This window comes from Taeniopygia guttata, chromosome 3, assembly GCF_048771995.1.
Source record: "Taeniopygia guttata chromosome 3, bTaeGut7.mat, whole genome shotgun sequence".
Classification (NCBI taxonomy): domain Eukaryota; kingdom Metazoa; phylum Chordata; class Aves; order Passeriformes; family Estrildidae; genus Taeniopygia; species Taeniopygia guttata.
In genome coordinates this window covers 97,821,375-97,834,955 of record NC_133027.1, presented here as the reverse complement: position 1 = coordinate 97,834,955, position 13,581 = coordinate 97,821,375, and the positions used below count along the sequence as shown (strand labels likewise).

Sequence of the window (13,581 nt, the reverse complement as noted above, 5' to 3'; positions counted from 1 at the left end):
TCTATTTATCCATCATTTTCTGAACCAGGACCCATTCTACAGCAAAACCCCAGGTTGAAATCATGGGAGAAGAGGAAGGCTCCAAAATTCAGCAGAGCTGACCACGATTTGTCACTAGATTTTAGCATTACAGAATCCCAGAGTTCACAAACCTGAACTACTTACCAGGTGTGCTTGTTGAAGAAACCTTGGAAGATGAAGACTCTGATTCTTCCTGATTAAAAGGGAGAAGAGAGGGAATAGGAAGAGAGGAGGGAGGAAGAAAAAAAATCTTTATAATCTGTTAGCTTCATGAGAGAATCTCAACTGTTTAAATATTTCAGTTTTTATATATATATATATTAAATGGTTCTACTCAAGTGTATATAGAAAATGGGTGAGCACTTCACAGAGTAGTGGTTGTATGTGTGTATATTTATACAGTAAAGTATAAATAATCTTTTGTACACCACTGGAATCTCTCTGATAATCCTTGTATTGAGTAATGTGAATTAGATAAAATCTCTCAACTCACAGCTTTATCTTCTTTCTGCTCTGGTTCTGTTGATCCCTTTTCAGCAATTCTTCTCCTGTAAGCAAAGACAAAAGTTACCAAGCTCATAATGGCTTTAAGATTGAAGAATTTTGTTTACTGCAATTAAAGACTTATACAGCCTCATGAAAATTAGCGTTTTAAGAAGTAATTTCAAAACACCTTCAAAGGCAAAGCCCTCCTGCCAAAGCAACTGTGCAATTTGAAGTCTGTATGCCCTCCCCTACTGCTGCACAAAGGCTTACACAGAAGTACTGGATTACACTCAAATAAAAATGGCTATTCATGAAACACGATCAGCTTCCCAAAGTAACCACGAGCTGCTGTCTATCTGATCCTCAGCCAGCTGCAAGCAGGCACCCCAAATCCCACCTGTGTGATGACTAAGCAGCTGGAGCAGAGCAGGAACAGCTCCTCACCTCCTGGCCAGCAGGGCGCTCATTTCTTCCATCAACCCACTGCCTCCCAAGGGAAGGGGTCCATTTCCACGGCCACCGTCTGTTTTGGATGAAGCAGAGCCTCCTCCTCCTCCACTCGAACTGGAGGAGTCTTCACCCTTCAGAGCACATAAAAAGACACCAGATGTGCCAACAGAATGAGAGCTGACTTCATGAAACCAGCAAAGTTCACGTGCAAGAAAGACACAACTGCATAAAGAACGGCATGGGCTGGCAGCACATCCTGTAACGCTTTTTTCTTAATGAATTAAGCCTACCCCAAATGTCTCGCTACTGCTGTAACCTTGAACAGAGGTTAGAAGCGGGGACAGGAATTAGAAAAAGATACCAGGGTTATATTTACCCGTGAGACTTTCCTAAGTTTGGCTCCTGCAAGTGCAGCTGCTAGTCCAGTTAGAGGGCGATTATCTTCGGACACGAATCCCGCTGAAAATCCAGAGGCTGGGAGGGGGGGAGCAGGAGGTGGCAGGGGAACGGGAGGGACTTGGCTGGGCAGCGGAGGAGGCGGCGGTGGTGGTGGCGGCGGCCCCGAAGGTGGGAGTGGAGGAGGTGGTGGAGGGCCAGGAGGAGGTGGGGCTGCTACTGAAGACTGAGCTGGGCCAGGGGGCAGGGGAGGTGGAGGAGGAGGTGCAGGTGGTCCTTGGACAACACCTAGGGTCAGAGAGAAAACAAACAGACTACATTAAGGATTTAGAAAACAAAGGTCTTAGTTCCATTGAAATGGTGGCTCTTTTGCTCAGTGTACGAGACATTAAAACTGGTAAGACACTGGGCAAGAAAACACTGAATTTCAGCAGGAGAGAAGCATTCTTATCCAATGTACTAAGCATATTACACAGTATGCTGTGAGAGATCAGACAGCTCCAGAGACATTTACATGAAACCCCTCCAGTCAGGTTCTGTGCTGCAACCAAGAACAACTTTATACCAAGAAACAGGCAGAGAGTCAAGTCAGGCATGAGCATCGTAGCAGGAGGAACAATGGGGTGTGCTCACATGGTGCTAAACAGTATCTCACTGTATTAACAAACACTAACACATCACCCAAACATCTGAACCCTTGAACTGTTCAAGTGACAATGCTAATTTCTAAGCTGTATGTAAATCTTTCCTTAAAAATAATTCCAGCAATCAACTTTTATGACTTAATACAAACACTGATTAGTGAGTTAGAAGACTGACGTATTTCAAGCTGACGGGAAGAAGCTGTTTTATACCTATCATTCTTTACTCCTTTAAATTCACATTGTTATCCAAATACAATGTGTACTTTGAAAAAAGAATATTCTGATGATCACTGTACTATTATTATTATAGGAAGAGTTTAAGAAATTTTGACTCAGACAACAGTTCCATACCTCCACAGATCCTACCTCTGTCTCACCAAAACCGCCATAAGGCAGGAAAAATTCTGCACAACTACCTTAATCTCTAAAGGCAGAAATTTCACATACAAGTCTTCCTGGTTTCCTACTCTGCTAACCACTGCAGAAATTCAAAAGCCTGTTAAACCCTCTTGGCATCACTCACTGTCCCAGTGCACACTTTTATTCCATACTAGAAGTGAGGCCATTCACTCTATTTCCACTCCATCCCAAAGCAGCTCAGACCTTCATTTCAGACAGGAGGATATAAACAGGGTCCATTCTGCATGGCTTGTACCAGGCTGCTTAACCCCCAGGAGCCCCTCTGCCCACACCTTTGGAGCTACTGCAGAGTTCTGTACAAAGACCTACATCTATTAAATCAACCCAAATCTGTTAAATCAATATAAAAACAGGATTCAGGTTAACAAAGACATGTATTACCATGTAAAATGCATTTCTATCATATTGAGGAGTGTTCATGAAGGCTATCACCTGCTTAATCAAACTTTTTGTCCAAAGTCTTCTTAGCAACACTGGCAAAATACTGCAGAAAGACCTGTCTGTCAGTATCTAAATACACACATATATATGTATGTGCCCACAGCAATGTATCAAAATACAACCACTGTCCAGAAAGAAATGCTGCAGGTGTCACATATTACTTTCTAAATTTGAATTATTCCTCAGTGAAGGTCATTTACATGTCCAAAGCCACGCATATGCTCTTCTATGCTGGTTGCCACTAGGAAACTAATGATCCTGCCTGGTAACATCACTTCCCAAATAAACCAACAATGCAGGGTTTACCAAGCAAGAATTCGACCAACTCTGTTCTTAACAGGTGAGTTCTTAAGAAATTAGAATTTTCCTCATGACAGGCCACAGAACATGGGCTCCTAGGCACGGAGCTCTTCATTTCCCTTACCCCAGCCGTGTTTGGCTGTGGCATTAGGATCACTGCAGCTTGGAAGCGCTGTGTTAATGCCTGGGGGCAGTCAGGGGCTCTGACACCCGCGGGCTGCGCCCTGCTTAGCGCATTAGTAGCAATAACAGAAAGCCTTACCCTGCTGGGTCGGAGCTTCAACCGGCTGAGAGGCTGCCTGCAAGACTGGCTCAGAAGCAGAGGAGTCTCCCAGCACAGAGTTTAGAGAGTTCTCAACAGAGGCAGGGGTAGCTGCAGAGGGAGAAGGGAGAACACTAGGCTTGGATGAGGGAGTCGAGGCATTCGGGGAGTTGGGAGAAGGAGAAGCTTGAGGTCCAGAGAGTGACAGAGGCGGAAAGGAAGGCAGCGGGGGGGGAGGAGGTGGCGGAGGCGGCGTTGGACCTGAGGTAGAAGGTGAAGGAACCGGATAAGCCAGGTTTTCGGGAAGCCCGTTAGGAGCCGTGGGAGACGTGGACATTTGGGTCGCTGGGTTGGAAGCCGACACCGGGAGGACGGGTCTCGGGCCTGTGGCTTTGCCTGGCGGGCTGCTGATCATTACTGGAGGAGACGGGGGCAGGGGGGCGAAACTGGGCGCGGCCCAGGCCGCGGGCTTGGTGCTGGGAGGCAAAGTCGCCGCCGCGCTGATGGGAGAAGGGGGCCGAGAACTTTTGTTCAGAGGACGAGGAACCGTAGCGTAATGGGGGAGAACGGGGTGGAAAGCTGAGCCTAAGGATGTAGCAAAACGTGATGCAGAGTGCCTTAGAGGCGGTGTAGGGGGAGTGGAAGTCGGTGGTGCAGAAGTCACTACAGCGTACTCCGGTGTGGCCTCTGCCATTGGCGCTGAGACTGCTTTTGCATATGATGGAGGAGGTGCTGAAGGAGGCTGGCAACTGGAGTATTCAGGAAGTGGAGTGCTATACGGGGAGTTGTCGAAAGATGGAGCTGGACAGAAGATGGAAAGCAGCAGCAAAGGCAGGATAAAAAAAGGAGAAAGAGAAAAAGGGAGCTAATGAAGCAACAAAACCAGCATTCAAACAAAATGTAAAAATGTAGACTACAGTTAGTACCAGAGGATTAGGCACAAGTGAAAATACTGTTAGGAAAGTTTTACATATTACCAACAGCTGCTCTTAAATTTTACCAACTCTTTTTGTGCCAACATTTGAATTTACAGGTACGTTCTAGAGAAAGTTTTCTCAAATCCCATCTGTGAGATGGGTTATAGGGTTGAGCAATCAGTCTTTTACCAGCTTTTATCTTCTTGTTTGCAAACTGCAAGCAAATGTAGTGATCTTAACATTTGTTTCAACTCCACTAATAAAACCCTCACCATAGGCAGTAAGTGTCATCTCTCTATTCCCCAGAAAAAGCTCCATAGCAAATATTGAAAGTAGTGGGAATAAAACTACCAATAAAATCTTCTGCTCTAAGATGACTTACATAGTATTCCTTGACTTTCACCATGGGCTGACTTATGTAAATTGAGTTTGAGACTGAAGAACAACCAAGCACTTGACTAATGTTCCATTATATTACCAAAATGAGAAAGCTTTCAGTTATACCTGGATACATTTCCACAGGCAGTGCATTATCTTATCTACAAATACATACAACACATTTCACTGAGATGTTACTACAATGATAGATTAAGCAAGACTTCAGACTGAAAAGCATTTCTCACACTATTACTTTGCCTTATATAGGAACATACCTTCTATGTTAACACACTCAACCTTTTACCTTTTAGGGTTTTTTCCCAACTTATGTAATGACAATACATTTGTTGAATAGAGCAAACAATGATAAGGTATTTAGAAAGTTTAATTCATCACACTTCACACTTTAACCAATGTTGGAGATGCCCAAAATAATTCAAGTTCTCCCACACAATCAAAGAATATGGAGAGTGGAGTGAGCAAATAATGCAAAAAAATTTATTTCAGAATTAATGGAAAATTATGACAGGAAAGTCAAGTATCTTTGACTTCTTGCCATAAAAAAGGGAAGGAATTCCAGCAAAACGAAGCCTGAAATACTGACTGTTGCTACACAGCTGTACTCACTGCCATTTGCCGGTTCTCTCACACTCCATCACCCAAACACATAAAGAGCAGTCTGGTGGTAGAACATGCTTGGGTTTTGAAATTCTTACCAGCATTTGAAATTCTTCTCTCTCTTTCCCATTCCAACTGTTCCCTTTCCAACTGTTCTTGCCGTTCTCTTTCTTGCCTCTCCCGTTCAAGTCGTTCCAGTCTCTCCCGGTCCTGCCTCTCCTTCTCTTGTCTCTCCCTTTCCAGGCGCTCTTGCCGTTCCCTTTCTTGCCGTTCTCTCTCCAGCTGCTCCTGCTCTAGGCGCTCTCTTTCCAGTCTTTCCCTTTCTAGCCTCTCTCTCTCCAGCCTCTCCCGTTCCATTCGTTCACGATCCAGCCTCTCCCGTTCCAGCTCCTTCTGCCTCTGTTGCTCTTGCAACTGTCTACAGTGGTGAGAAAAGGAAAGAGACTGAGCTGCAAAGCTAAAACCAAAAACATCAAGCTACTGTTAAAAGGACAAGGAGATAAACTGATCAACAATCCTGGTAGCAGCGAGAACAAAAGCACAGCATTTGTACCTATGTGGAAGTCTTAATCCTAACATGCCACTTTTCTGAGCTGAATAATAGTTTAATTATGTTTACAGTAAAAAGAATCACATATCTGATTTCCTCTTAACTAACTGAACATTCTCAGAGACAGACTTCAAGAGGTAAGAATAGAAAGCTGATGCTGCTAATTTGCTAACTGATACAATCTTCCCAGTTTGGGATATGGAGTTACATTTGTTCTTTGCATGGTATTTTATATTCAAAGCAGTGAATAGAAGTACAGTGAAATAGCAGTAACACAAATACTCATTAAAAAAGAAGCACCCCCGAATAAATTATGGTTTTTGGATTAACTAGTCAGGCAGAATTTATCCATATTTTACAGAAGCATCAAAATGTCCACATGTCAATTCACATTTGCATCTTAACACACACAAACAGCTGAACTGGCAACAACACAAGAACACCCTGAAGGCACAGGAAAAATGGACATGGTCAAAAAAATCCAGGGTGCAGCAGCCAAGGAAACACTGCAGGGAGCTGGCAGGGTTTCCAGCTCATGGGAGGCTTTGCAAAGCAAAGCAGGGAGGGGGAAGACATGAAGAGGAGGAAAACAAGTAAAAGCCAGGCAGTGGAAATATCCTAAGGGTAAGAAGAAACCTTGCAGAATTCTCTGCCAAAGCCACTGGGTTGACTGAAAGGACTTTCTGAAAAAAAAAAATGCAGTGGGAAAAGGTAAATACCACCTTTCTGATCCTTTCTTCCCAACTTTTTCTATATTTTCTTTAGGGTTTTTTAGGGCTTTTTAAAACATGGATCTTCCTAGTTGGTTAAAATACAGCTTCTTGATTTTCAAAGCTTTTTCATCTCTTGGGGATAACTCAGGGATGAAACAATAATTAGGCCAATCCTCCTCCCAGCTGTGGCCAGTATGTTCCTGTCAATACATACCACTGAAAATGTTGTTTTTTGTTGTTCTCTATTTGAATTGTTTCCAAAAAACAAAACAAAAAATCACAGCAGTTAGAAAATCTTGTCTACAAAGCACAGAGACATTTTTTCTGCCATGCTTCAGATGCAAACTGATGACAGCTTCTCAACAAACACAAAGCACAGCCAGCTCTTAACTATAAAGCAGAGAGGAAACCTAAATTCCAACACCTCAAGATACCAGATGTGTGTTTTCTACACTATGCCACCGGGTAGTTTAATTTGGACAGTCATTGGCAATACTATGTTGTATATTCAGAGCCATAAGGACTGAATTCTGAAAAGGAAGGGACCTTCAGCTGTTTCACTCCTTTTGATGCCCAGAAAATACCAGCATAACTACAAATTCCAGCCCATGAACTATTGTAATTGAAGTCCATCTGGTTTTCAGACCAATGTTTTTCCTTTACAAACAAAAAAAGAATTGAAATTTCCTAATTTCTATAACCAAATAAGTTCCAGTTACGCACAACAAAAGGACTTTTTTCACTACTTAACTCACTATCCATCAGAAGCAAAATCCAGTTCTGCTCCTTTACCATTTCTTCCCTCAGCCATAAAACAAAGCTGTAAGAGCAGTCACTATGAAACCAGAGCTGCAACCCACCTTGTTAAATGACTGATTTTTAGCCTCTGAAGTCCACTAAAAAGTCTGATGAGTGACCCATACATGTTTGGAACCAATACATGAGTTCTATAAATGTTAAGAGAATATAATACAAACCACAGAAATTTAAGCTCCAAGAGGTATTAAAAGTATTTTTAACATTACATTTTTACCTGCTCTGTACAAAACTAATTTTACTATGTGCTCTTTTTTTTCCCTCTGATAAAACCTATTATTAGAGAAAAGAGGTTTGCATCAAGGCTAACTTCAGCTTGGTCATGCTAAAGTTCTTTTTATTTTTTTTTTTTTCATAAAGGTGGATGCACATGTTTCTATCTAAAAGACTGTTCAGAGCGGAAGACAACACTGACAGACTCCAAAGCAGCTTTTGTTTATTTTCGTCATTCTTTTGCATTCATTTACCAGAAATGAGCATATTCTACCTAGAAATGTACACTCTGTTCATCCTAAACCTAAAATGTAGATATGGCATTTGAGACCATAAACATTTCATGTTATATTTAGTTTATAATACTGGAAGGTATCAATTCCCTGGGTTTAACAACACATCAGGCAACTGCCAGAAAATTTCTTTTGCTTAAGTTCTTCATTTCTTTACAGAAATAGAAGCTCAATATAGGTCACTCCTCACACAAGGGCAGCATTGCCAAGGCTGTTTTGCAATAAGCCATACCAAGAGCTCTGCCACTTCATATTTCCATAAGAAACCTGGAAAGGAAACAGCGAGGTGCTCGTCATAAAGCTCCTTAATAATATTTAGTTATTTAGGGTAGCAAGGATGATGGCTGATTATGAAGAATTACTGATGGATCTTCTAATTCCAACTAACATGGGAATAAAATTGGGAAATAAAACTCAATTGAAGTGAAGCAGGGTAGATAGAGGGAAATACTTGCTAAATTAATTTACAAAGTGCTGGACTTGGGGTTGCCTATGGACCCAGGAGTGAGATATTAGGGTTACAACAGGCAGTTCTACAACAACATCCATTCATTGATGTGTCCTGTTCAAAAACCTCAACCAGATGCTATACATGAAGAAAGGATTATGGAGCAGTGCAGAAATAGCATCATCCTGCCTCACAATCCCTGCATCCCTGCTCCCACCTCAAAACAGGGGGAACAGCAGAACTGAAAAGACTCAAAGAGCAGCAGAAAACTGTTACCAAATGCACCCAACACCTTCCATTTAATAATAATTTAGAAAGCTGCAACTCTGAGAAAGACAACTGGAGCTGTATGAAAGCCTGAATGATGGGGACGCCCCTTCACAACAGCTGGGAGGAAAGAGTTGATGCAAATAATGAGAGCAAAGCTCAAAAGAAAAGAGCACCCCTGCACATCAGGCAGATGAGCAATAGAACTCCTTGCCAGAGTGATTCAAAAAAAGAGCAGGAAAAAGCCCACAGGAAAAAAAAACCCAAACCAACAACCATGGGAAATAATTTAGGTAACAGAAATTCCATCATGCAGAAGCTGTTGAACCAAGGGATGGCAGAGGATGGGAGAGCAGCAGAGAGAAGCATTCCAGGTGTTCAGCCTGGCCCAGAAGGGTTTGTGTCACAACAAAATGCATCTAGGTGTTTAAACTAATTCTGAAGCAAAAATTATTTAAATTGGCAATGAACACTATCAAATTCTATTGGCTAAATAAGATGCAGATGAAAGACAGTGAAATAACCATTTATATCCACACAGGACCTGAATAACAAAGTACTCATTATTTAGTAAATATTAAGTAATGCAGTGGGCTTTTTTGGGTTTTGTTTTGTTTGTTTGTTTTGTAAAAGAATCCCCATTTTCCATTTCTTCAAAAAATAAAAGGAATAAACTCAGATTTTTTTTTGTAACTAAAGTGAAGCACTTTAGTTACAATGCAAATGCTCTACCAAAAGAGGGCAGCAAAATACCTTGCAAGCATATCTTATACATATGAGATTAAATATACCATTGCCAAGAATAATTTCTCATAACATGTCATTGAAGCATCCCTTTGTCAACAAAGAAGAAGCCAAAACAACAAGCAACCAAAAAAAAAATCCCCAACTAAATTACCCACACCTCACAACTCACTAATTTTCTACTGTCATTTTAACAATTTTAATAAACCTTTTGAAAAGCAAACCAAAAGGTGCACAGGTCAGAAGATCAGTATGTCAGTAGTGCAACCAAGTTGCTTTAACACAACCTAATAAGCAGGAAGAATTCCATAAACTACACACTAGATCTTAGCAAGTGTTAGAGTTGCAGCGAAAAAAGACAAAAACTCCATTTCATTATTCAAAAAAAATTGCATTAAATCCCTCTGGTTTTGTTTAGCTAGCATTAGAGAGAAAATATTTATTTTTAGATTTTGTCAGAGATCAAAATTCTATTAGGTAAAAGTATTAGTAGATTAAGGAGAGTCATCACACATCAATTAAAGTACATCTGAATGCCAAGACTGGTAGTCCAAGAACCCTGTAAAAGCAATACCTGAAAATCCTTCAGTCTTAAAAAGCACATTTGGCCACCAGGACAACTTTTGAAGAAGCTAGAGGTACTCAAAATGCCCCAGAAAGCTGTCTCGTAGTGAAATGCTTGTTATGCAAAGACAACTCGAACTATTTTAGAAGTGTGACTTATTAAATCTAAGAGCTAATTTACATGAAATAGCTGAGCCTGCTGTAAAACTGTACATGTCAGTCACACACAAGGTACTGTTACTCATGTTTAGATTCAGAGTCAACTTCAGAATCTCAGAATAGCTGCTAGCTTTATCACAGTGACTATTCATGACACTTTCTTTGTGGATTTTAATTAGCTGCATGTCAAAAGCATTTTGGGAAACTTCACTTTGGAGTGTTTTGGGGGAGGCTCTTGGCTATTTTTTTGGTGGTGCCGTTTTAAAATTAGTTTACTTTAACATTGCACCAGCTTTTAAAATTATTTCCCCTCTTGCCCTTATACTTTTGTTCAGTTAAGGAGATACTGTGTGAGGATAAAGAAAGAATCATATTTACAATACTAACTTGTGACCTAATATGAGCATTGATCCTGCAGTTCTTTGGGCAATGAAGCAGCAGGAGCATGACTACATTCTTGAAATAACACATGCAGAAAAAAAAAATGCAACAAGCAGAATTAAGCACACACTGTTGCATCCCTGCTGAAAAAAATCTCCTCACATTCTGTGATGGTGACAGTGTTTAGAATTTCTCCTACATGACAACTGCAAAACAGAATTGCAGTTAATTTACTTACCCAGGTACACACAAAACCTTCCTGGCTCGCTGTTGATCATAAAAAGGAATAACAATTAAGCAGTCCTGCTGTCTCAGCTCCTGTTATTATATGAAATGAGCCAACACCACATGCACACTGAGATCACTTTCCATTTAGCAAGTTTCATTCAAAACCCAGTGTGAGTGATGGGTAACTGGGAAGCTATCTCAAATTAATACTATCCATTATTTTTTGATCTGTATTGGGGAGGGGGGAAGGAAACAGATGGGTTTTTTAACTTCTGTCCCTGAAGGTGAATGACTGGGAGATCCTCTGGGCTTTTTGCTGAAGACCTCAACATAGTCAATTAAAAGAATGGAGCCCTCAGTTAATTCTCTTAAAATATGGCCATTACCATACAGAAAAGACAAAGATCTCACCTAGACTAAGAAACTTCAGTGTTTACTGGTAAAGCAATATTCTATTTCAGAGCAGACTTAATAGCCAGACACAATCTGTCCTTTCCTGGGACACTTTTCACATCTAAGCCTCCATATCTTTGTCACCTGCAGCAGAGCTACTGTATTTGTGGAAAGACTCCTTCCACCAGAGTAAGGACATCCTGAAACTTGAAGAAACTCCAATTGTGACAAAACCCAGAGCTTCTGTCACAACGGCACCAAGACAAAAAAAACCTATGAGTAACAAATCCAGAGCTGAAACAGTTGGCAAAAGCAAAGAGCTGCCTGCTCTGGCAGGTCACCTTGCTTCCTCAAGTGAAGCTGTGCTGTACATTCACATAAATCTTCAGGATTCTAACACTAGCTTGCTTTGCTCTTGGCTGTGAGATCAAGCCATTACATTTTTTCCTAAAAAGATGATAGGAAACTGCACTGAGGAGCCCATATATCAACCTGAATAACAAGAGTTCAGCCACGAACCTGGAAGGCTTCTTGTCACAAAGCCAGATACATTAAAAACAGAGGTATTTCCATGAACAGTACAAAGGCATCTTTGTATCACATCCAAATTCAGGAGGCACTGAGCTGACATTCCAAGATGAACAGAAACTTGTTTGAAGTATTTAATTTTAAAACTCACTGTAGAAAACAAAGATCCAAGACAAAGCCTGCAGAAAACAAAATATCTTGAGGAACAGACCTGACTGAAGTAATTGCTGCATTGAATGAAGAGGTCAGCTGCAGGCAGATAATTCATAACATTTGACAGCTGTTAGTTGTCATTTATGAACACAGCAATTTCGTATTTCATTCCTTCTTGGCAGAGAAACTGCGTGTCAAAACAGGGCATCAAATCACTCAAAGATCAATATGAATACTATCCCTGTTTTGTCTGCTTAAATACAAAAACAAGGCAAATGAGGGAGAAAAAATAACTTTGGTATGTGCATTCAAAGAAGACACCAAAAACATCACTTGAGTTATTAAAAAACAACGTGGACTTTTAAAAAATACAACTGAGGGGAGATTTTCTGTGTTTCACATGGTGGTTTTTTGGCTTTTTTTGAAAAATAGTTTCTTGCTTGTGCTGTTACTTTTTCTAAAATGACAAAGTGTGTCAGAAGAGAGACATAAGGATGACACCCAGAAGGCAGCATGAAGGTTGCCAGACTATTGCTGGCTTCAAATATTGCAGGAATATTCTGCGCTTATTGTTCAGAAAGTTACCACTAAGACATTCAGCGTAAGAAAGAAAGTTCTAAGAAAGTACTCAACAGTGTATGTATCTTTCTTTCTGTGCTTCACTGGGTTTGTTTTTTTAAGTTTTAAAGACAAGAAAACTAGGAATAACTACTATGCTTAAGTTCTAAAAGCATATGTATCACATTAGCTATGATTAAAGCTGGGCTCATCAATCCAAACCAACTGAGTTGTTCAACCTGGAGCCTCAGTGTACCCATCCTTTTGGGGTTGCCCCGAGCTCCTCTAACCCTGCCTCCAACTGAAGAGCAACAAACAAGCCAGCAATGTTTTGAGTTTTATTCTCAAATGCTGTTAGCCCCAGCATGTGGGCACAGATAACATTATCTAATCCAGCAGTCACTGCTTACTAGAATACTTCTCATATGATGGTTCTCCTCCTCCCAGCGCTGAGTCACTGCAGCAAACAGAGCAGCTGGCTGCAGACAGGCTACACAAAGTCTGCCTCAGCCACAGGCAGCAGCACCAGATGCAGGCTGACCTCAGCTCCATCTGAAGCACGTTGTCCTCTCCACAAGAGCAGTTACCTTGTGATCACCAGGAACTGCATGCACTCTCTGGACATCCACAGAAGTACATACAGACACTTGATCCATGTTCAAACTATTAACATTTTTGTAAAAAGTGCTTTGACATGTGATTTTGAACTTCACTCCTAACTTGATTTTTAATAGTTTTATCCTCTGATCATCTTCTGCACAAGTTCAGGAAAGTATGTTTGTTATGGCCCTTCAAATTTGCAAGAATTTATCTGAGTAATCAAAATGGAGTACCAGGATTAAACTTGCGCTTCCATCTTTAATATTAAATATTTATTCACCACTCCAAAATTCAGCATTTACCACAGAGCTCACTCTCCTGTATGGTCACGCAAACCTACTGAATATTTACAGTATCTCAGTGCCTACACATTATGTACCATGGAATGAACACACACCACCCCCCAAATTTCATAATTCATGTACAAAGAGAAAAATACATCCACGTCTTGGAAATTTGCAATCTGTATGGACATCAAACACATGCAGCCTCCACAGAGACCGAGAATGTTCATAAATAAAAAGTACAGGATGCACTAATAACAGAAGCTCAGCAGAAGTGATCAATATTTAACCTCTTTGCATCTTCCTAAGCAATCTCAGCTACATAAACTTCACTTTGCATTATCTAAGCTAAACTC

The 13,581-nt window shown here is 40.9% G+C and overlaps 1 protein-coding gene across 8 annotated transcripts in view; it reads right to left on the bottom strand.

Moving 5' to 3' along the window:
• Positions 1-13,581, bottom strand: part of ENAH (ENAH actin regulator) — a 90,231-nt gene that overhangs the window by 13,170 nt on the left and 63,480 nt on the right. For 4 of the 8 annotated variants that reach the window (XM_030268972.4, XM_030268975.4, XM_072927490.1 and 1 more), the window contains 6 exons: positions 5,432-5,751; positions 3,421-4,221; positions 1,334-1,641; positions 952-1,088; positions 515-569; positions 166-214 (listed from right to left, as the gene is read on the bottom strand). In XM_030268972.4, coding sequence (XP_030124832.1) covers positions 166-214; positions 515-569; positions 952-1,088; positions 1,334-1,641; positions 3,421-4,221; positions 5,432-5,751 — 1,670 coding nt within the window. The remainder of the gene's footprint in view (positions 1-165; positions 215-514; positions 570-951; positions 1,089-1,333; positions 1,642-3,420; positions 4,222-5,431; positions 5,752-13,581) is intronic. The other 4 variants (XM_030268977.4, XM_030268978.4, XM_072927491.1 and 1 more) reach the window with 2 other exon arrangements.